At 43.8% G+C, this 24,260-nt stretch overlaps 1 protein-coding gene across 1 annotated transcript in view; it reads right to left on the bottom strand.

The window, feature by feature from the left end:
- LOC138748053 (vesicular glutamate transporter 1) overlaps positions 1-5,599 on the bottom strand; it is a 29,806-nt gene extending 24,207 nt beyond the window's left edge. The window contains exons 1-2 of the mRNA XM_069907749.1: positions 5,315-5,599; positions 825-943 (exon numbers count right to left, since the gene is read on the bottom strand). Of these exons, the coding sequence (XP_069763850.1) occupies positions 825-943; positions 5,315-5,599 (404 nt within the window). The remainder of the gene's footprint in view (positions 1-824; positions 944-5,314) is intronic.
- Between the last annotated feature and the right edge of the window lie 18,661 nt (positions 5,600-24,260).

Raw genomic sequence — 24,260 nt, 5'->3', positions numbered from 1 at the left:
CTTATTGATATCTTTCCTGTAGTTGAGTGACCAAAATTTCACACAGTACTTGGCCTCACCAATGTTTTACACAACTTTACCATAATATCTCAACTCCTATACTCAATACTTTGATTTATGAAGGCTAATATGCCAAAAGTTCTTTTTACAACCCTATCTACCTGCGATGCCACTTTTAGGGAATTATGTATCTGAATTCCCAGATCCCCCTGTTCTTATTAATATTTCATGCATGTACTTTGGCTACACAAGCAGTCATGGACTATGTACGAGGGAAGCAGACATTTCAGGGCAACTCATCTGTGCTGACCAATAGGGTTTCCTGGCCCATTTGCCTTCATTTGGCGCATTTCCCTCTGATCCCTTCCTATCCATGTGCAACCTACCAACCTGCATGTATTTGCAATATGGGAGGAAACCAGAGAGCCAGGGGAAGTCCATGCGGTCACCGAGAGAAGGCATGAACTTCACGCAGACAGCAGCCAGGATCAAGCACATGTCCCTGAAGACATGAGGCAGTGTATTAGCCACCACGTCACCCTTCCTGCTTCTGTGGCTAGCATTAGTTCTGTTTCCTGATTGAACTGATGGAGCATTGAATGCCATATATATGTGTGTAATATTCGATATGATGTAAAAATCGACCACCTAATTTTGGCCCAAAAATCTGGTATTTTCCAAACTTCATATGTAAAAGTCAACCACCCCCTACCCTCACCTATTTTTGGCCCCGGCCACCCGGCCACCCGCCCACCCGACGCCCTTACCGTGGACTCTCACCTCAGCTGCCCACCCATCCGAGCCACGCTGGGGAAATCTCTTACCTGTTGGCGGCAAACTTCTGGGAAATGTAGCCTCCTGGGATTTGTGTAACAATATAACCCCAGAAGAAGGATCCGTGTATCATTCCCACTGTCTCTGGGTCCCAGTTAAACATAGCTTTCTGGAGAGGAAAGAGAGAAGGAATTAGACTTTCAGTAGTCCTGTTCTTGGTTCAAAGGCAGTGGATGTAGCCTGGTGGACCCTCTCCTGTGGCCGAAGTTCACGAGACTTCAATGTGGTGTTCCAGTGAGGTGGAAGAATGGGGCTCTGCTGGTGACTCAAGGCGAGGAACCCATGCAGGCTGTGGGTGACTGCAATCAAAGGACTCACACCAGGCTGCGGACTGCCGGAAACTGGCTGAAGGGGTACCAGTATGGGAAACCGGGATGCAAGAGGGTGCTGGAGGCTTCCCGATCATGTCAGAGGTGCTCAACTGGAGTGCGGGTTCGGACCGAAGCCTGTGTGGCTGCAGAGGTGGCGAGAGTGCTGGGTGGGGGGCTGGACGAAGCCTTGGATATTCAGTGTCCCTGGGGGGCGGGGACCTCTCTTTTGCTTCTCTTTCTCTGGCTGTAAGGGGCGCAGGACAATTTTTGCTGATAGAGAATCTTTGCCTGCCTTTCGGTAGACTAAAGGAAATTTGGGGTGATTATCACCGGGGTTCGAATCTCGCACTGTCTGCAAGGAGTTTGTACATTCTCCCCACGTCTGCGTGCGATTTCCCGGAGGGCTCTGGTTTCCTCCCACTGTTTGAAACAAACTGGGGCGGTGGGGGGGGCGGGGTGTAGCTTAGTTGGGTGTAAATTGGACATCATGGACTTGTGGGCCGATATGGCCTGTTATCGTGCTGTCTGTCTAAACTTTTAAAAGCAGCCCCAAATCCATACAAAGACACCCAAAAATGTTCAGGAAACAAAATCTTAAAGTGACTTAAATAAAGTCACTAGGGAATTTTTATGGAAAGGTAAATTACTATGGGTAGCATTAAGTAAACTTACTTGGAAGTATGCATTAGGTGGGTTACAATTACTTCATTTTCAGAATTATTATGAAGCAGCCCAGTTCAAATTCATTAGTGGTTTGATGGATTTGGATCAGTCTCCAAGTTGGGCTAAGGTTGAGATGGCCTGTATTTCTGAAATTGCAGTGCATCAATTTATATTTTGGTGGAATGTAAATTTGTTATGGGAGTATAATATGCCGATATTAAAACATTTATTGATGTTATGGACAAAAAAAATAAGACTATAGGATCAAAAGGTAAATTGTCCATTTTAACGCCATTATATAATAATCAGCTTATTCCTTTTTCAACATTTAATAGTCATTTAAAGAGTTACGATTCTAAGGGTATAAAAAAATTACAGGATTGCTTTGGAGAAAGACAGTTTCTTTCTTTTAATCAATTGAAAGAGCGTTTTGATATTGCTGAAAATTCTTTATTATCAATTTTGTTCTTTGGTGAAAAATATGTACGGTAGAGAGATGATTTTACCTGTATTGTCAGAATTCGAGTCTTTGATTTCTTCTATACCAAAAAAGGGCTATATTTCTGTTATGTATCAAGTATTACAAGATAATATGGATAAGCCGGAATGGGAGAAATCTAAGTTTAAAGGGGAAAATGACTTAACTTTTGTTTTTCCTGAAGACTATTGGGCAGATACGTGACATGATAGTGTTACTAAATTGACGAATGTGCGGGATGGAATGGTTAATTATAATTTTTTACATCAGTTATTTAACTCCTGAGAAATTGGAAAAATATGGTTTTAGTAATTCGGATTCCTGTTTTCGATTCGGTATGTGTGTGGGAACTTTTTTACATGCTGCTTAGTCCTGTATATATGTGCAACCATTTTGGGAAGAAGTCAAGTTAATTTTGGAAAAATTTTAAGTTACCATTAGATCCATCTTTTTTTTTATTGGGTTATATGATTCCTTTAAAGGGATTAGGATTGGATAAATTTCAAATTGCATTTGTATATCTAGCATTGTCTGTAGCTCGAAAATGTGTAGCAACTACTTGGAAAGATAATATGCTGATTAATATAATGCGATGGCAGAATGAATTGAAAGCTTGTTTTGTTATGGAAAAAAATTACACATGTTTTGCATGATAATTACTCTTTTTTTTGTTAACAAGTGGCTACCATATTTGGAATATATGCATTTAGATGTATTTTGAACTAGTATAACTATTAGTTTTTGTTCATATCTTTTTGGCTCTCCTTAAGAGAGCTGGCTGATGGGAGGGGAGGGTGGGTGGGGATTTAATTTTATTTTTATTTTAAAACATTTTTAAATTATTTCTTTATCATTAATGATTTTTTAATTTTTGTTTTTTATATATACTTATATAAAAATGTTGTTATTGACTGTACATTATTTTTCATGGTTTCTCAAATAAATAAAGTTTTTTTTTTAAAAAGGAAACAAAATCTTTGTTGTCCAGTGTTATTGGCAGGGCAAAAAACTGTACTCAACATGTAAACAAATAAAGAATGTAAATCAAATCATATCATATACATGTATCATTTGTAAATTAGAAGCATTACATTTCGTTCAGGACGTTCAATTCTATAATTATAATAATTAAACAATTAAATTTATAACTCATACAATGTCGAGAGATAGTATTTATACAAATAAGATTCCCTTATATTTTATACTTCTCTGATTTTCTGTGATATGATCCATGATCTGGAGTTAACCTATCTGTCTTAATCATAAAAAGGAAAAAAAATTCTCCCAACTAATCTGCCCCCTCCCTCTAAACAAGGTGATCTGTATATATTGTAAATATGAATCAAATGACGGCCCCCGGACATCAGGCAGGGAATCCCCGGACCATCCACCCCACTTCAATCCTCAGATGATGCGAATAATCCGTGAATGAGCTCCACATCCTTTGCATCTAATTTTTTTCCACAAATTTAAATAACATTTTTAGGCCAGTTGAAAGAACGCAATGGGTTGACATTGTTATGCGATTAAACAGACTAAATTCAATAAAAGTTAATTTAATGTTTCTCCAACTTCCTCCGTGATACAGCAAATCTGAAATTATCTTTGTGTTCAGCTTGAAGTTGTCTATCATAATCCCCATCTTTTTCAGGAAGCCAACCCTTTGTTGTCCAGTGTAAGTGGTAATTCTGCCTGGCCCACAGGAAAAAGAATCTCAGGGCTGCATGTGATGTCATGTATATACTCTGACAATAAATCTGAATGGCAGGCAGAGAGTGAGGGGTTGAATGGCCCACTCATGTTCCTTTTAATGTCCTTAGGTTCTAAGCCACAGCCAGTCTTACTACAACTTCCCTCCTTATCCCTGGGACTACCTCGTGAATCTGCGCTGCCAAGGTTTTGCCAAGTACATCCCCCTTTGAAAAGAGACTGAAGTCCCATTTGTCAGAAAGGAAGATGCGGAGGAGGTGAGGGGAAGGTTTAGAGAGAGAGGGAGTCAACAGGTCAAGGCGAGGCTACCAGCAGTGGAGTGATTAAATCGGTCTCACCAAGATAACATTGGAGCTGTGGAAAAAGGCCAGCATGGAAAAAGGCCCTTCTGCCCAACCTATCCCTGCCTTCATGAGCTCGTTCCATTTGGCAAATTTCCCTCTGAACCTTCTCTATCCATGTATCTGCCTAAATATCTTTTTAAATAGGACTGTACCTGCTACTATCACCTCCTCTGGCGTGTGCCCACCACCGCTGTCCCCTCTAAGCTGTGCACATGTGCACGAGCACATGTGATTGGCAACCAGTGCACAAAGGAAATTAATGTGCACACAAAGGGTCAGTTATCTAAAATAATGTAGTAATTAATAATCATACTTTTTGAAAAAAATCTCTGGGCTAACTGTTTCAATTACTTAGTTAGTTGGTTAAACAAGTAGTTAATCCTACCCAAACTAGATTAAAACATGCCAGTACAGTTTTATTAGCCATGAGGGATCGGCTGGGCCAAAATGATCTTGAAGCAATTTCAAGTTTACATTTGCACAAGCATTCAGTGGGCTCAGATTTTTGTCACAGGAAGAAATTTGCACAACATCAGATTTTTGCACACATTGACGACTAAAGATTAGAGGAAACATTGCCCCCCACCTTCTGTGTGCCCCTCAGATCCCCTTTAAATCTTTCCCCACCCCCCACCTTAAATCTCAGAGGTCTGGACTTTTTAAAAATACATTTTATATTTAGATATACAGCACGGTGAAAGGCCCTGCTGCCCAATTACACCCAATTGACCTACAATGCTGGAATGTTTTTGAACGGAGGGAAACCCACGCAGACTGGGAGAACGTAGAAACTCCTTACAGACAGCGCTGTGTCACTGGCACTGTAGCAGTGTGGCGCTAACCATGACACCCCCTAGCTGGCTTCACTAGGATAGGCATAGGGGAAACTTTATAGGAACTAGAATCACATTGGCTTTGATATAACAAGGCGAAAGATGACCTGAGACGGCAGGTCGCTCTGGGCCTCAACTCACCTCCATGACCAGCTTCCCATTCTTGTAGACTGTCTTGTTGTTGACCATGCTGACGATGGCCACCCCCAGGTTGCAGCGGATCCCAAATGAGATGCAGAATCCCAGGCCGCTCATCATGGCGATGATGTACCGCTTTGGCAGGCCGAAGCACGTGCAGTCCACGAGGGGCTTTGGCTTCTCGGTCACCCCAATGGCTCGGCCTTCCTCGGTCAGCTCAATGGTCTCTCCCACATTCTGCCGCTTCTCGAGGATTCTGTGTCGATGGATGTAGGAAACACAATGCATGGGAAAAGGTCACGTTTAAACCACAATGCTTTTCCCAGCCATTGAGGAGATGGCGGCGTAACTCCCTGACCAACCGATCTTGCTCTTGGAAATTTGGGTACTTAATTTGCATATTGCTACCCCCCCCCCCCCCCCCAGACACTGTACTTTACTGGGGCAATTTATTTGCTTTCGGGACACACCACAGAACTTCTGTCGCAAGTTCTGAGCCAATTCACCTTGTCTGCAGGCTGCAGGCCAGTCGGGTGGTAGGCTGCAGTCAGGCGGCACACACCAGGCTGCGGTCTGCTGGACGCTGGCTGAAGGGGTGCTAGGTATCGGAACCGGGATGCAAGAGGGGTGGGGGGGGGATCAAGAGCGCTGAGGGCTTCCTGATCGTGTCAGAGGTTTGCCCCTGGAGCTCTGGTTGCCACTGGCTTGGACAGAAGGCCGTGCATGTGCTGGAGGCAAATCCATGGACATTCAGTCATTCGGGTTTGGGTGGGGGGGCACTCCCTTTTGCTTCTCTTTCTCTGATTTTAAGGACTGCTGGGCCATTTCTGCTGATAGCAAACCTTTATCTGCCTTACGGTAGACCAAAGAAAAATTTGTGTAATATCACATTTTCTGTTTTAGTACACGATAATAAAATAATCTTAAATCTTCAAAACATTCAGCAGATGAAGGCCGACACTGTGTTGCCAAAAGATATACTGCTGAGGGGATTATACATTGAGTTCTAAACCAGTGACAATCATTCATTCCCAGCAGGCAAGCTCCTGCTGAGACCAAAGACTGGAGGGAGACTAATATTGTACGGTTGTTGAAGAATAGCAGCCAGAGCAAACCAAGGAACAATGAGCCTGACATCAGTCGTGGGAAAGTTTCTGAAGGGGATACTGTGATAGTACAGATTCTATCAACAATGTGTATATGTACAGATTGTCGTGTAGGATGACTGTGATTGGCTGAGAGTGTAGCCACACCTTCTGGAAGGTCTTAAAGGATTGCTCCTAGCCAGACCAGGTCATTCTGAACTGGTTGACCTACGTGATATGCTCCAGTCTTTTAGTTAATAAAAGCCTTGGTTTGGATCAACAAGTCTTTGGTTCTTTCGACATGCATTACAGATACTGAGGGATAGATTCTGCCAGAGTTTGAATAGGCAAGGATCGGTTAGCAGTAGTCAGCCTGGCTTTAAATTAAATTGACATACAGCTCGGTAACAAGCCAATTCGTCCCCGTGAGTCCATGCCGTCCATTTTACCTACAACCTGCTACATTTTTGAAGGGTGGGACACACACACCCCCGGAGAAAACCCACGCAGACACAGGGAGACCATGCAAACTCCTTACAGACAGCGCGTGATTCAAACCCTGGTCACGATCGCTGGCGCTGTAAAGGCGTGGTGCTAACCGTCATGCCAACCCAGTCTGGGCGGTCACAAATCTGAGGCTGTTCTGAAGAGATGGCCAAGAGGATTGATGAGGGCAGGGCAATGGGTGTTCTATACAGTAGAATTCATAAAATCCGGACAGCTCAAGGATTGGGTCGGTCTGGATTTTCAGATTTTAAAATTTTTAAATTCAAATTGAAGGCAGAATAAAGAAGAGATGAACAGGTAAATGTTCATTAGCAAATACAGCGTGATTCATTTATCACATCAAGATGTTTTAAAGAAAAATAAAGTCAACACTTGACAAAAATGTAAACAACATTTTTCACTACCAAAAGGACCGTTAATGCTTGAAATTATGTTTAAGAATGAACATAGTAAAAGAAAAATACGGAATACAAATGAATTACTTTGTGATAAGATTAAGTACGGTTAAATGCATCTGTGGGGCTTACGCTCGCACGCATGCAAAAGCCCACTAAATTTAAAAAGTTTGAGAGTTTTCGAAAAGTCTGGATTCTTGGTTAATCCGGATTTTTGAACTACAGTAGGACCTTTGATAGATCGAGTACGATAGGGTAGTCCAGAACGTTAGGTTACGTGGGATCCAAGTGAGGCTAGATTCAAAACGGGCTTGGGCTCAAGGGGTAGTAATGAAGGGTTTCTTCTTATACTGGAAGCCTGTGACCAGTGATGCCCTGCAGCCATCAGTGCTGAGCCCTTTGTTGTTTGTTATCTGTATTTAATGATTTGGAAGACAATGCGGTTAACACGATTAGTCAATCTGCAGATGACCCCGGAATTTGTGGAATACCCGTTAATGAGGAAGGATTTGAACACGAGTGTTATTTTTCTTCCCCCGCTCCCTGTGGGACTCTCATCTCTCTCTGGGTAAAGAGTCTTCTCCTGACTTCATTTTAAATGAACGTCTGTCAGCTCAGTGCCCTCCGATAGAAGCTCCTTCTCTGCGTCCCACTCATTCAGGACTGTGGGGACACCCGTTGCTTCACTGCCAAACCTCTCGACCTGCTCATTTCTGGGGATTCAGAACAGTGAGTGCCTGACATTGCTAGAAGTTGGTTTGCAATTAAATTTAATTTAATTTAGACCGACTTGCATCCATCCGCACAAACAACCGAGATTTCTTTTTAAGTTTAAGAAAAAATTAAAAACTTGAGCGATTACGATGAAGATTGGGCCTATCTAAGGTGGCCACCATGTTGGCTGGCATCCAACCTCTCGCGAGAGCTGGCCTTGGTGGCTGCCATGTTGAGATATTTCACTGCATTTTAACTCCTTGTGTCCCATTTTATTCTGACGGTCAGACAAGATTTTAGAGGCCAGTGGAGCCGGCAGGGTGCTCAGGGCCCGCAGCAACAGAGAGAACGAGAAAGATTCAGAGATAGAGAACGGAAGGAAATCAATCGTTTTACTCCTCACTATCACAAGTAGGGCGATTCCCCGACAAATGTCCATTCCAAGGTACAACCGGTCATTCAGAACGGGGGTACCCAGGCCCTTCTGTGTGGTGTGGTCCTCAATTCCATACATAGCACCCCATCTTCCACTAATCAGGAAGCATGCAGAACTTTAACATGATGGCTTTGTATTCAATGCCTCAGTTACATAGAGAGATTATTCTAATTGTTTTTTATTTAGACATACAGAACAGTAACAGGCCATTTCGGCCCACAAGCCCATGATGCCCCATTACACCCAATTAACCTACAAATTAGATCTAGATTAGTTGAGAAGGTGGAGATTTTTGTATTTTGGTCAGTTAAAGCAGGGCAGGAGATGTTAAATGCCTGAAGACCTGGATTGTGTTATAAAGAGAGTCCATAGTTCCCTGAAAATGGCAACTTAGGTATACAGGGTGGTGAAGAAAATGTCTATATCGTTCAGTGGAGAACTTGCACAGCACTGTCACCTGGTACCAAGCCATTAACACCAGTCTTTCTCAGTGGGGTCCCTATGACCCTAACCCTCCCGGTGGGTGGGTGGGTGGGGGGGGGTGGTGGGTGCCATGGCACATTTAAGTAAAAGCCTCCTTTTCTTTTCACCTCATGTTTTTTCAAGTAGTCGAAAGGTGAGAAGTAAGGAAGAAATCAAAACCGGGAAGGAGGCCCATATACTTTGAGCAGAGTCCTAAGATAGGGTACAGCTGATAAGAGGTAGTGAAAGGTTGGTCTACACCACGTCTATTTGGTTCTGCTAGTGAGCCTCAACCTTCACGTGAGCCTCGTCTCTTCCTCTCACCCTATTGAACGTCCTCTCGTCTCCTAGAAAACCTGATTTGAACACGAGTGTTACTTTGCTTCACCCGCTCCCCATGGGACTGAACTCCACACCTGTCATTTCTCTCTGTGGGTGAAGAGGCTTCTCCCAACTTCATTTTAAACAAACGCCTGTCAACTTAGCGCACGCCAATAGTAGCCCCCTTTCCCTCCACGCCCCATTCGTTCGCGACTGTAAAGATTCACTGTAAAACCCCTGCTCATTGCTGGAAACTCAGTAGCCTGGAGCAATGAGATTTCATAGAAGCTGGAGAGAACCATGCCCACTTTCAACGAGTCATTAACGCCATGGGAATGAGTGGTTTTAGCACTGAAGAAGATTAATCTGCGAACAGGTTTTATTTATGGGGCGGAAATAATCAATCTCGATAAACACAGGACTGCTCTGCAAAGACACACTGCACTCTAATCAGGATTAAAGGTGGATCAAGGATCCCACAAAACTGAAGATAAAAATAGATGAACGTTTGAAGCGCAGGCCATCTAATCATTGAGAGAACAGCTCCATCTACATTACATTCGCAGCTCGTAGATGGTAGTTTGAGTTCTGAGGCATGTTGGTGATTAGTGCTGTGGTAGCAGCCAAGCAAACACAAAACGCAAAAGACTGCACTACAGGCTTTATTCTGCTAAAAGTCTGCACACACCAGTTTCAGCTGTGGTGGCTCCCGAGTGACTGGCTCAGGAGGGGCCGGTTCAGGCCTATACTTGGGTCTGTGGAGTCAGTCCTTAGGTGGTCCACCTGCAGGTATAGAGATCGCCCCCTGCAGTCGGCCGGTGGTTGTATCACGACAGCAATAGAGGAAAATAATTTTTTTAAATCCATTATTTGATCTCAAACTTAAATATACAAGTTGTGTAAACATTTTGTGGTATTTGAGACACTTTCTCTAGACCACGACTCTCCAACTGGTCGATATAGAATCTCCAAGATTAGTTCATTGTCATGTAATAAAACAGAAAATATGCTATTACATGAAATTTACTTGAGTTTACTGTGAAGCAAGAATTCGCCATCAGCGGTAATTGCTTGTTGCCCCTTTCAGCCAGAGAAAGAGAAGCAAAAGAGAGGTCCCCCTCACCCACCCAGAGTCACTGAGTGTCTGTGGATTCTTCAGCCTCCACAGCTTCAGACCAAACCATCCACAACTTGAGGTCCAGATGCACACCCCTGGGCAGTGAACTGGAATTCATTGGTTAGGTGTTGAGCTGAGGGCTGGCTCCACCCCCACCAGCTCACATATGAACCTGGTTTCCCGCCTAAACCTGGATCCCTTCTGAAGATGGCTGTTAGACCGTGCCCTCAGTTATGCTAATAAAAGTGCTTGTTCTCCCTCCAGCCGGGAGAGCTTTTATTCATGCTACACTCTGACACGATCAGGAAACCTCCAGCAACCCCCCCACCCCCACCACATCCCAGTTCTGATACCCCTTCAGCCAGCCTCGAGCCAGTCTCCAGCAGTCCGCAGCCTGGTGTGAGCGAGCCCTTTGGCTGCAAGTTGCCCACAGCCTGTGGGTTATCCAGCCTCAGAGCCCCTTGTGCTCCTCAACCGTGGTCGCCGACCTGCAGGGTCATCTCCTCTGCTCCTCCTTCTGCACCAGTCCTCTAATTCCCCGGAGTCTGCAATCCCTCAAGGCCACTGACAGCACAGGCACCACTGTCTTGGGCCCAGGCCCCGCAGTTGCAGGATTTGAAATAAAACATTGTCGGTATTTTAACGGGCCATTCAAAGCCTGCAGGGAGCTATCGGCAGCTGGACTAGGCAGTAGGACCCCGCGGAGCAGCGGTGTGTCTCCGCTACCCCCCAGGTCTGCAGTTGGAGCAGTTCCGACAGTGCTGCCATTTTTTCCTAATGACTAAATAACGTATACTTTCAATGTGCCATTAATATCACGAGTCAGTGCTCTGACTCTTCAGTGTGATAGTGGTAGAAGCTAAATTCTGCAGATGCTAGAAATTTTACACAAAGGCAGGACCCAGTCCCCATCGAGGGCTCAGTGGCGGAGAGGGTCAAGAACTTCAAATTCCTGGGTGTCAATGTCTCCGAGGATCTGTCCTGGAGCCTCCATGTCAGTGCAATCAGGGAGAAGGCTCGCCAGGTTTGTGAGGAGTTTCAGGTGATTAGGTCTGGGTCGGAGACGCCAACTCTCAGGACAAGAATGAACTCCAGAGGGTTGTTTACTCGGCCTGCGACATCACGGGCACCAGACTTCACTCCATCGAAGACATGGACACGAGGCGGTGTCTTAAAAAGAAATCAGCCTCAAAGGCCACCCCCACCACCCAGGCCGTGCCCTCTTCACTCTGCCACCATCGGGATAAAGGTACAGGAGCCTGAAGACGAGCTGTCAGCGGCACAAGGACAGCTTCTTCCCCGCTGCCAACAGATCAATGATCAATGAACCAAAGACACTGCCTCACTTTTCGTGCCGTATTCTTTAAATCTTTTTAAATAGAGTAACGTTGGTCATAATATGAATGTTTGCCCTGTGATGCTGCCACAAAACGTTGAATCTCATGACTTGTTCATGACAATAATAAAAATTCTGATTCTGAAACACGAATCAAGATGGCAAAAAGCAATGAAGAGAGAAACAATACTGATGAACTATGAAGAGTTGGAAATAAAACAAGATGTTTCCCACAGTAGGAGAGTCCAGGACAACTTGGGGATAAAAGGATGTCAATTTAAAACAAAAATGCGGAACAATTTCTTTAGTCAGAGGGTCGTGAGTCTGTGGAACTGGTTGCCATGGGCGGCCGTGGAAGTGAGGTCTTTGGGTGTGTTCAAGCCAGAGACTGACAGGTGTTTGATCAGTTGGGGCATGAAGGCTTACGGAGAGAAGGCTGAGGAGAGGAGCTGAGTGGAAGGATAGATCAGCTCCTGATTAGAATGGTGGAGTGGGTTCGATGGGCCGACTTCTGCTCCTATATCTTGTGTAGTTTAAAGAGGCAGAGTTTGGGGCATTGGAGGAAATAAAAATAAAATCCTGCTATTGTGGCAAGAAGACGAGCTGAAATAACAGTAGTCAGACTGGGTGGTACAATGAAGGATCGGGCTGTGGAGAAATATATTGTCACTGGGTCTGGGTTCTGGAAAAAACACTGCAGCTGCTGGAACCTTGAACAGGCAAAGAATTGGTTGGGGGGGGGCTCAAATCTGTATGTGAGAACCCAAGTACATAATTCTATGAAAGGGTGTCACAGGGGGACAGGGTTGTAAAGAGAGCTTTTGCAATATTGGCCTTCATTAATCAAAGTGTCGAGTCCAGGAGTTGGGATGTCATGGTAAAGTTGTATAAGACATTGGTGAGGCCACATTTGGAGCATTGTGTGCCGTTCTGGTCACCGAAGTACAGGAAAGATGTCAATAAGATTAAAAGAGTGCAGAGAAGATTTACAAGGATGTTGCCCAGACTTCAGGAACAGAGTTACAGGGAAAGGTTAAACAGGCTATTACTTTATTCCCTGGAGCGTAGAAGAGTGAGGGGAGATTTGATCAAGGTCTTTAAAATGATGAGGAGAGATAGGTCGGCTTTTTCTACTGAAATTAGGTGAAATACAAAGCAGAGGTCATGGGTTAAGAGTGAAAGGGGAAAAGTTTAGGGGGAACATCTTCACACAGAGAGCGGTGGGGGTGTGGAACAAGCTGCCAGCTGAAGTGATAAATGAGGGCTCCATTTTAACATTTAGGAATTTGGTCAAGTACATGGATGGGAAGGGTATGGAGGGCTATGGACTGGGTGCAGGTCAGTGGGACTCAGCAGAAAAATAGTTTGGCACAGGCTTGATGGGCCGAAGGGGCCTGTTTCTGTGCTGTAATGTTCTATGGTCAGTGAGCATCCTGGTCAGTCAGTCAATCTTGTCCAGCACAGGATGTCGGGGTTTTGGGGGGGGGGGAACATCTGATGATTTTTGGGGTGAGGAGCCTTTAAGTTCTACTCCTCCCACAAACCAGTGAAGCAGGGAAGATGTCTTCTGGTTTGGCAATGAAAGGAGAAGATAACTTTCACCAACTTATGCAGTGCAGGCACACCTGATCGCCTGTCTGCTCAAGGCCAGATCTGCTTTTACATGATACAGTTTGCGGTGTAGTAAATGGATTGGACATTGGACGGAACTCACCCTTTGTTCTTCAATCCTTTATCAAGTTCTTGATTAGGAAGGGGATAAAGGGTTATGGGAAGAAGATAGGAGAGAGGGGATGAAAACTATTGTAAATCAGCCACAATGGAAAGGCAGGGCAGACTTAATGGGCTGAATGGCTTAATTCCACTCCTATGTCTTAAGCTCTAATGGGTGTGACATACCTGGGCTGTGCTTTGCCTATGGAGCTTATGTAGTGGGTGTGACAGGCCTGGGCTGCATTTGTGGAGCCTGTATAGAGGGTGAGGGTGTGGCAGACCTGGGCTGTGTATGTGGCGCCTGTATAGAGGGTGAGGGTGTGACAGACCTGGGCTGTGTTTGTGGAACCTGTATACAGGGTGAGGGTGTCGCAGACCTGGGCTGCATTTGTGAAGCCTGTATAGAGGGTGAGGGTGTGGCAGACCTGGGCTGTGTTTGTGGAGCCTGTATGGAGGATGAGGGTGTGGCAGACCTGGGCTGTATTTGTGGAGCCTGTATAGAAGGTGTGACAGACCTGGGCTGTGTTTGTGGAGCCTGTATGGAGGGTGAGGGTGTGGCAGACCTGGGCTGTGTTTGTGGAGCCTGTATAGAGGGTGAGGGTGTGGCAGACCTGGGCTGTGTTTGTGGAGCCTGTATAGAGGGTGAGGGTGTGGCAGACCTGAGCTGTGTTTGTGGAGCCTGTATAGAGGGTGAGGGTGTGACAGACCTGGGCTCTGTTTGTGAAGCCTGTATAGAAGGTGTGACAGACCTGGGCTGTGTTTGTGGAGCCTGTATGGAGGGTGAGGGGGTGGCAGACCTGGGCTGTGTTTTTGTGGAGCCTGTATAGAGGGTGAGGGTGTGGCAGACCTGGGCTGTGTTTGTGGAGCCTGTATAGAGGGTGAGGGTGTGGCAGACCTGGGCTGTGTTTGTGGAGCCTGTATAGAGGGTGGGGGTGTGACAGACCTGGGCTGTGTTTGTGGAGCCTGTATAGAGGGTGAGGGTGTGACAGACCTGGGCTCTGTTTGTGAAGCCTGTATAGAAGGTGTGACAGACCTGGGCTGTGTTTGTGGAGCCTGTATAGAGGGTGAGGGTGTGGCAGACCTGGGCTGTGTTGGTGGAGCCTGTATAGAGGGTGAGGGTGTGACAGACCTGGGCTGTGTTTTGTAAGAACTAGGTTTACTGTAGACAAAGACAATTTGGTTTAATCGATAAAACCTGCAGAAACCTCAGATGCCATGAACAGCTCCTGGCCTGTGACGCAACCAGTTCCTTCCACACCTCGATGCATGCTGACTAAAGACTTCCTGTGCCAGCAATGTCAGCGTGCCCTTGCAGGGAGAATTATGGCTCTTTACAGATGTTATGTGAAGCGCACTAAAGTGGGCAAAGATGCTGGTGTCCTTCTCATCCTTGTTGTTTAACAAGTTGACCTTCAGAGTTCCGTCAGACACCTAAACAAGGAGATCAGCTGTGATGGGAGCAAAACATGAAAGTCTGCGGACACTGCGCTTGAAGTAACACAATGATGGAGAAACTCAGCAGGTCGACCAGTGCACTTAATGCAGCAAAGATAAAGATGCAGAACCAATGTTTTGGGCTCATCTTTGCTACACACTGTTTGACCGGCTAATTTTCTCCAGCATTGTGTTTTTACTTCAATCACAGTGGACTTTCATGTTTTACTTCTGTTTATTGCAAAACTCTGCAAAATCTCTTCCAGGGATGCCTGCCCTGAGGAAGTTTTTAAAATTCCACAGCTCGATGAAAGGCTCAAGCCTGAAATGTTGGTTATGAATCTTTATCTTTGCTGTATGAAGTGCCCTGTTTGACCTGCTGAGTTTCTCCAGGTTTGTGTTCTCTTTTGAAATGGTTTTTATAATAAATCCAGTAACAATGGAAGAAGAGGGAACGAAACTGAAAATACAACATGACTTATGTATATATATTTCAAGATAGAACTTCAAACAGTATAAACTCGGTCCCCCCTCCACTGCTCTGGGTGAAGACAGAAAAGACATCAAAAGTATTAAATAAAAAACCCCACCCAACCTATTCTATTAAATAAAAAAGAAAACTAACCAAAACAAAACCCCATCTGAGCTGCTTATCCTGGGGTTTACATATATTTTGATGTTTTTGATTCTAGATCTCATCTGGAAGAGTGAGAACATCTAATCACATTAAAAACAGTGGCATCAAATGAAAATAAGACATAAAAGGTCACCATGTATCTTCAAATTTTGCCGATCAATCAAATACATGATATCTAATTTTTTTCTAAACTTAAACAGGACACAATATGAGAGAACCATCAAAACTCTGTTGGAGATCTAGAATTTTTCCATTTGAATAAGACGACTCTTCCAGTCAACAATGAAGGCCATGACCCATTGAGCAGGTACAGAAATAATCTGTACATCTGGTTCAATAACCCCAAAAAGAGCAGTTATTGGATTGGGTCGTAGCTCCACCTGGAGTAGAGTTGAAAAAAATGTTAAAAATTTCTTTCCAATAGATTTCTAAAAATGGACAAGACCAAAACATGTGTCAATGTAGCAATGTCAAATTTGCATCTGTCACAAAAGATACAAGCCAGCTTATCTTTGAACATGTGAACATGATGCACCACTTTGAATTGGATTAATGAATGTCGGGCACATATTGAAGATGTATTTACCAGTTTAAGAATCTTGTCCCATAGATTCTCCAATAAGGGTCTTGCAAATTCCAGTTCCCAAGCCTTTTTAATCGTATCATTGTACTGGATGTAATTTCAATAAAGTATTATATATAATTCCAATTAACTCTTTCTGAGAAGGATTCATTTGGAAAATATTATCAATCAGCTGGTGGATATACAAATGGAAAGTCCAGTAATATGGTAAGTTTCTAATCTGTAAATATCTAAAAATAATGAATACTTGGTAAGTCATATTTACTTGCCAGCTGTTCAAAAGACATTAAACAACCTTCCTTAAATAAATTTCCAAAATAAATAACACCTTTGATTTTCCATATAGAAAAAGATTGATCAATTATTCATGGTCAAAAATATTCTGAGATAGCACTAGATAAAACAAAGTTTTTAAAAAAATGAAAACATTTCCTAACTTGGAACTAGATTCACAATCTATGTTTGAGTGTTGGATTAGATTTATCCTTATTGATCTTGGAAAAACTAAATGGAAGAGAGGTACCCAATAAAGAGGTCACTGAATACCGCTGTATAGATCTCAATTCAAATGGACAATCCAATTTGTCAGAATTTTAAAAATCCAAAGAGTTAAATAACAAATATTAACAGCCCAGTAATAAAATCTAAAATTAGGTAGGGCCTTACCTCCATCTTTTTACAATTTTTCTAAATGAAATTTACTAATTCTGGAGTTTCCGTTCTTCCAAATATAGAAAGAAACTTTTGAGTCAATATTATCAAAAAAGATTTTGGGATGAAAACTGGAATCACTTGAAATAGATATTAAAAAAACTTAGGTAATATTATTATTTTAACTGCATTAAAATGACCTATTGAAGACCATCTCAAACAGTCGTTCTTAACCTTTTTTTGTTCCACTCACACACCACCTTAAGTAATCCCTCTGCCATCAGCGCTCTGTGATTAGTAAGGGATGGCTTAAGGTGGGATGTGGGTGGGAAGGGAAGATTGAGAATCATTGCTCTAGACCCAATTGTTACTGAAATATTTTGCTTGAGAAAAATTGTCATTGGCTCATTTCCTTTGGAGCTCTGAAACGGTGCACATAACGAGTCAACGAGATACATTAAAACAGTGGTTTTCCAACTTTTTCTTTCCACCCACATCCCACCTTAAGCAATCCCTTACTAATTACAGAGCATCGATGGGATCGGGAATTCTTAAAGTGGGATGTGAGTGGAAAGAAGAGGTTGAGAACCATTGATCTAGAAAAAGACTTTCACATACTCGAATGGAGGAGAAAAATTGAGTTTATATAATTTTTTTAAAAATCGTTTAGTAATTTTAATCCTAAAATTGTGTGAAATTATCTCTGAAAATCTTTACTGGAAATTTAGTGTAGATAAGGACCTGCATATTAATCAGAATAAAGTTCACTTTTATGAAGGTTTAATTTATATCCAGAGAAAGAGCTGATTTGAGCAAACACAGATAACGTAGCTGGGTAGATCTTTCAGGATCTGAAATATAAACTAATAAGTCATCTGCAAAGAAACGTTATGAGTTACTCCATCTCTGACAATCCCTTGAATCTCATGAGAGCCTCTAAGGGCTATTGCTGGAGGTTCTAAAGCTAGATCAAATAGCAAGTGGCTAAGGGGACATCCCTGTCTAGTTCCCCTAAGCAACCTAAATTGGTTATTATTAGCGGGGACTATCAATCAATTTAATCCATGATATAAAGCCAATACCAAAATTTAATCTCCTTAATGTTTCAAATAAATAGTTCCACTAGTTACTAGTGCATTGCCCACAAAGCCAGATGTTTTGGTCAGTCCAAGCATCCCTAGGCATGCACTTGGTGCAGGTGCTATGCCAATGCTGTCTTAGGCCTGGGCATGCTTAGTCAGGATAGATCAGTGGCTTTCAAACTGCCCCCCTAAATTCACATTCCACCTTAAGCAATCCCTATGCCATAAATGCTCTGTTGATTGGTAAAGTATTGCTTAAGGTGGTATGTGAGTGGGAAGGGAAGGTTGAGAACCTCTGAAATATTTTGCTTGAGAAAAATTGTCATTGGCCCATTTCCTTTGGAGTTCTGAATCTGTGCACATAATGAGTCAATTAGGGACGATTGAAACAGTGGTTTTCAAACCTTTTTCTTTCCATTCACATACCACCTTAAGCAACCCTTACCAATCACAGAGCACAAATGGCATAGGGATTACATAAGATGGTATGTGAGATTAGAGGGGGCAGTTTGAAAACCACTGAGATAGATGCAGACAGGCTATAAAAGCAGCTCACATATACAGATGCAGTGCATTACATTGATTATAGATTGAATACATGTTGATGCACAAGTTCTTCAGGCAATAGCACAGCGAGTGTACTTAACAGTAGCATTTATTGTCTTCAGGAATATTCAATACGGCAGAAATGTCTCCTCAATGTCGCAACAGCTGCGATACATTCTGTTACATTTATGGCAAGTATACACTTAAGTGTCATTATAATCTGTGATGTTTGGAAAGGGATGAAATGCTACAATGTTTGCTGCTCTTATTTTTGTGAGGGGAACCATATCTAGAGTTCCCTGGCCTTTTCCAGTGGATGCCCAAAGTGGGTTAGAATTCTTGAATGAAATGCCACAGAAACAGGCCCTTGGGCCACTCACTACTGACACTCAACTGTTCATTTTCACTAATTCAACTTTTAAACCCATTTCATTCTCTCCATAGTCACATTAAACCCTTTAGATTCTACCCCTCACTCACACAACAGGGACAATCTGCAGCAGAGATTTAACCTGCTGCTCCTTTTGGATATGGGAAGAAACCAGAGAACAAGCAGACTCCACATAGACAGGATCCAAGGTCAGGATTGAACCTGGGTCTCCAAACTTGTGGGGAGACTATCTCCTCGGTATCCCCAAGAATAATTCTTGGAATGAAAGGATTAGCGCAGGAGGAACATTTCACGGCTCTTGGGCTGTACTCCCTGGAGTTCAGAAGAACAGGGGGGGGGTGGGGGGGGGGAACCTTATAGAAGCATTTTGAATGTTGATAAAGTAGATGTGGCAAAATTGTTTCCCATGGTATGGGAGTCAAGGACAAGAGGACACAACTTCAGGATTGAAAGACATCCATTTAAAACAAAGCCCCGAAGGAACTTCTTTAGCTAGAGAGCGGTGAACCTCTGGAATTTGCTACCACTGGTGGCTGTGAAGGCCTGGTGGTTGGGTGTATTTAAGGCAAAGATTGATAGGTATCTGAATAGATGGCATGGTTAGCGTAGCGGTTAGTGCAGTGCTTTACAGCGCCAGTGACCTGGGTTCAAATCCCGCACTGTCTGTAAGGAGTTTGTACGTTCTCCCCATGTCGGTGCTCTAGTTTCCACCCACTGTTCAAGATGCACCAGGGGTTGGGTGTGATCGGTGCAGGCTCATGAAGAGCCTGTTACCATGTTGTATGCCCAAATTTAAATTTGAAGGTTTTGGGGAGCGGGGCTGAGTGGGAGAACGAATAAGCTCATGATGGAACAGCGGTGCAGACTTGACCAACTTCAGCTCCTATATCCTGTGGCATTCCAGCACAGGCAAAACCAATGGGTGGTTGGATCCAAAGGTGCATGGACCAAGAAGGTCTTCGAGGCAATAGCACCCCACACACAGGATGAACTGTCACTCAAGCTGGGAGGTGTGTGCTCCAAAGGCCAATCCCCTTTCAGTCCAATGCTGCTGTGTTTGCTCTCCCTGCTGAGCTCTCAGGAAACCTGGGCCAACAGAGTTAAAATTCAAAGCTGCTGCAGCTTTGTGTAATTGTTAATCTCCTTCTGCGAGGACAACTGCTCATGGGCATCTGGGGATGCTTGGGTTATGAGAGGTATCGGCACTCTAGTAAAGAACTGGGGAGAGCCAGAAACCTATCCCCACTCAAAGTAAAAACAAGCACAGGACAAAACCTCTGCTCAGTGAAAAAACAGAAAGAAATCTGCACTTGATAGTCGAACTGAAACAAGGATTCGATCAAAAGAGTTGGAAACGTAAAATTCACTTGCAGGCAGCAGGAGGACATTTGCCCACACCAGCTGGGAGAGCCACCATTTTCTGATCTGTTATCCTGCAATCTATTCTCTCTTACACACACCATCAACTGCCCTTTAGTTCCTTTGCCACTTACCTGGACCAGGAGTGACTTACAGTGAGAACAATGAAAAACCACCCATTTAAAGATGATCCATAGGTTTGTAGTAAAAACACAATGCTGGAGAAACTCAAACAGTGTCCTTTATGTACTTCTCCTTTGCTCTCTGAAGGGAGTTCTGCGGGATTCTCTCTCATTGTGCCCCATCTGTTAAAGGTTATCTATCTTTATCTTTAAAGTCGGGTCACTGGTCAGAGTGCTTCTGGTACCATGTAACCACTGCCTGTCACGTGGTTGGGTGGGAGGCGAGTAAACCGGCTCCCCCACCAGGCTTGCCTGGTGCGGAGGGTGGCTAGACACCCTGCAGGTCAAAGGGCAGATGAACCCTCTTATAGGGTCAATGGCCATCTAGCCAACACATGCCATGAAGCTTGGAAAGGGCATCCCTTGTATTGAACCTTGGACTGGCCGTTCACTGCAACAGGACTTCCCCCAGCCTCCTTGGAGCTCACCATGCCACTGGATCCACCTTGGAGATGTCGGCAGGGTGGGTCTGGACCTGTGCAACCCCCCTACTCACCCAAATCCTGCTCCTTTCTGAGGAGTGGGGTGTCCTCATACCAAACCCCACAAACTCACTGAAAGGAACCATCGTCATTCTGAGGGATGGATGGCCAGAAAAAGGAAGATCTTTATCTTTGCTACATAAAGCACACTGACCAGCTGAGTTTCTCCAGCATGGTGTTTTTACTTCAACCATGGTGTCTGCAGACTTTTGCGCTTTACTTCTGCCAATTGTAAAATGTTTGCACTGAATTTCAGGACAGTGGATCTGCAAGGAACGGCCACACTCTGATACACAGTGATAATAGTTTTGCGCTCGAGTAAATCGCTAGCACAGTGATTCTACCCCAAGGGCAGTGACAGCTTCGTCTTACCTGGTGGAGAACAATCGAGCTACAAGTCCCGGAATGGTTCTGATGAAGGGTCATTGACCAGATATATTGTCTTTGGCTCTCTTCGCAGATGCAGCCACTTCTCCCTCATTATTGGGCGGAAATTCCTAAAACCACGAGAAAGCATCTCGACTACACTGTCATAGAGAGCAGGGCTTCATCAACCATCTTCCTTGACAACGAAGATTTTGCTTCCTGAAGACTTTTAGGTGTATTCACAAAAATCACCTTCAAATTTCCTATCACCCACCATTTTTTTAGCTATAACCTATTTTTGTGATTTCTTGTTTTATTTAAAGTCTACTTCAAGCATACATGCAATGTAACACGTCATTAAACATTCATTTTCTGCATTCTTACTCAGACTTCATCGCTGCCAATCTTGGTGCGGTCAGTGACGAACGTGGTGAAAGGTTTCACCAGGACATTGCGACAATGGAATCCATGAATGCCGGATGACTATTGTTGGACACTGACATGAGGGGCATCAGATGCTGAGTACAAATGAAAATCAGTGGCAATACATTTTTAGGTCAGTTGTACTAATGCAAAGTGTCAGCATCTTTATTCAATTAAATGTGCTAAATTCAATAAAAGTGAATGTAATTTTTTTTCCAACTTCCTCTATGACACAGCTCATCTGAAATTATCTTTGTGCTGAGCTTGAAGTTGTTGATCATAATCTCTAATCAGGAAGCAAATCTTCTGAAAAAAAGTTGTCTATGGCATCTTGGAGATTAAGGGTCAATGTGGCCTGCTCAAGGATCTCTCCTAGACACAGTCACAATGAGCAAAGAAACAGTTTGCACTATCTTGGTAAAGAAGAAATTCTGTCGATGTGGAGGTCCAGTACAATATGGAAAAGTGCCGGTCCCGGGGTTTGAATCTGTAAGGAGTTTGTACGTTCTCCCCGTCTCTGCATGGGTTTTGTCCGGGTGCTCCGGATTGGGTGTATTTGGGTGGCACGGGCTTGTGGGCCAAAAGGGCCTGTTACTGGGCTGCAAGTGTAAGATTAAAAAAAAGACAGCCAATGTTTAGGGGGTGAGGCCTTTGTCAGGAATGGGATTCAAACATCTTGTTGATTTGTATCATGATAAATTCAGCTGGTCAGGAAACAAAAGGTAATTAATGTTTCAGTACAAGCCACGCTGCAGTTTGTGCACAGTAACTCCTAAAGTGACCCAGTAAATTGTTTGAGAAAGAGTAATTGAACAATGAATATTATCAGCTCACTTTCACTCTTTTTAAAAAAAATTTAGACGTACAGCACTGCAGCAGGTCAATTCGGCCCTACGAGTCCATGCTGCCCAATCTGTACCCCATTAACCTACACCCGGTGGGAGGAAACAGGAGCTCCCGGAGGAAACCCATGCAGACACGGGAAGAACATGCAAACACTTTAGCGACACCACGGGATTCAAACCCCGGTCCAGTCCCATCGCTGGCACTACAAAGGCGTTGCGCTAAATGCTATGCCAATCGTGCCCACCCGAAATTCACAATATCTCATTCAACCAAAAGAGGCCTTGGTTCAACACTTGATCCAAGTGGCATAACCTCCGAAAGCTTATCTCATGTTCCATTGAACCGTAAATCTTGATATTTGTGTTGTAATCTGGAGTAAGAGTTGAATTTGGAGAGAGATAATATTGTTACAAATTGTGCATTGATACATGCAAACTAAAACCTTTGGCACTGACTTGGTTTTCGATATATTCTAATCATTACGCCCTTATTCTGCTGTGGTCATCTGCCTCCAATTTTAGAAACAATTTTTGTTAGTTTTTTTTACCCTGAACACAACTTTCCGAGCATATGGCTTTCTTTTGGAAGAGATGGTAGGAAAAGATTCCAGGTATTCTCAAAGCTAATGATGTCATCTCCATTGTGAAGAATTCTGAAATGGATGGTTCTATTGGTCAGGAAGAGGGACCTCATATAAATCATGGAAAAAAAAATTTGTTCCTTCTCTTTACATCTGGTGTTTCTTCAAGAGTCAAATTTCCCCGATGTCACAGGATATCTCGGTTTATGGAAATGATCAGTTTTCCAACAGCAGTTTCCAAGGTTAGAATTTAGAAGCATTTGATGAAATATAGTTAAAGCTTACAACGTTCTGATGGGGAGAGACAGATACTTCCCCCAGCTGGCATTTCTCGAACCAGTTAACACAATCTTACAAGACATCGGCTCCATCTCTAACTCCCACTGCCTTGGAAAAGCTGCCAGCATATTAAAAGGCTCATCCCACCCCAGCCATATTCTCTCAACCTTTCTCCTGCCAGGAAGAAGTTTCAGGACTATGAGATCATGCATCACCAGATTCAAGGACAGTATTTTTTCTCAGCTATTACTGGCCTCCTGAATGAGCCCCAAATTTGTAAAATTATGCTGTCGTTCCTCTATAACTGATCTCCCTCTAACCCTGCACCTCTCCACTGTGCCTTACTTATTGAGCAGTCTACTGGTCTGCTTCCAAAACAACCTTCCTCGCTGCATCTCAGGACATGTGAGAATAAATGTAAACTGGAACTTGAGACAGTTGCTCATTTGGACAGAGATGGCAAAATGCCTCCATCAGAGAGCAGAAACTGTGGACACACAGGGCCCGAGAGGGGGTTAGTTGCTGAACAGGTTTCAGGCACTGGGTGCATTTCAAGATACAACTATTGAGTATGGGGGAAGGAGAAGGGCTGAATGGTCTGCACCTGTTTTTCAGTGGTTCCCATCAAAAGGCTGAAATGGAACAGCAACTGCCACTATTTTCCTTGACACATTCGCTTGTGTGGGTAGCAAGTGGGTTGGAGTAAGAGTTAGCTCCAGAGCCGATGTGAGTCGAGATGCAGAGGACAGAGTGGCACCTGGTGGAAACAATGTATCTGATCATGTCTACAACCTCTGGCAAAGATTCTCTGTTCCAGTGACCAAACTCACTGAAGAAAAATTGAACCCTGGCAACAAAGTGACAAGAGATTCCCTGAAGAAGGGCTCAGGAATATATCTTTACCTCCTCTGGACGCTGCGAGACTGGCTGAGTTCCTCCAGCATCTTGGGGGGTGGCAGATTAGCATCGTGATCAGCGCAACACTGTTTTAGAACCAGCAATCGGGACCGGGGTTTGAACCT

The sequence above is a fragment of the Narcine bancroftii genome, chromosome 13, assembly GCF_036971445.1.
Source record: "Narcine bancroftii isolate sNarBan1 chromosome 13, sNarBan1.hap1, whole genome shotgun sequence".
NCBI classification, from domain to species: domain Eukaryota; kingdom Metazoa; phylum Chordata; class Chondrichthyes; order Torpediniformes; family Narcinidae; genus Narcine; species Narcine bancroftii.
Note: the sequence above shows the minus strand (reverse complement) of the source record. Positions and strands in the feature narration are given on the sequence as shown.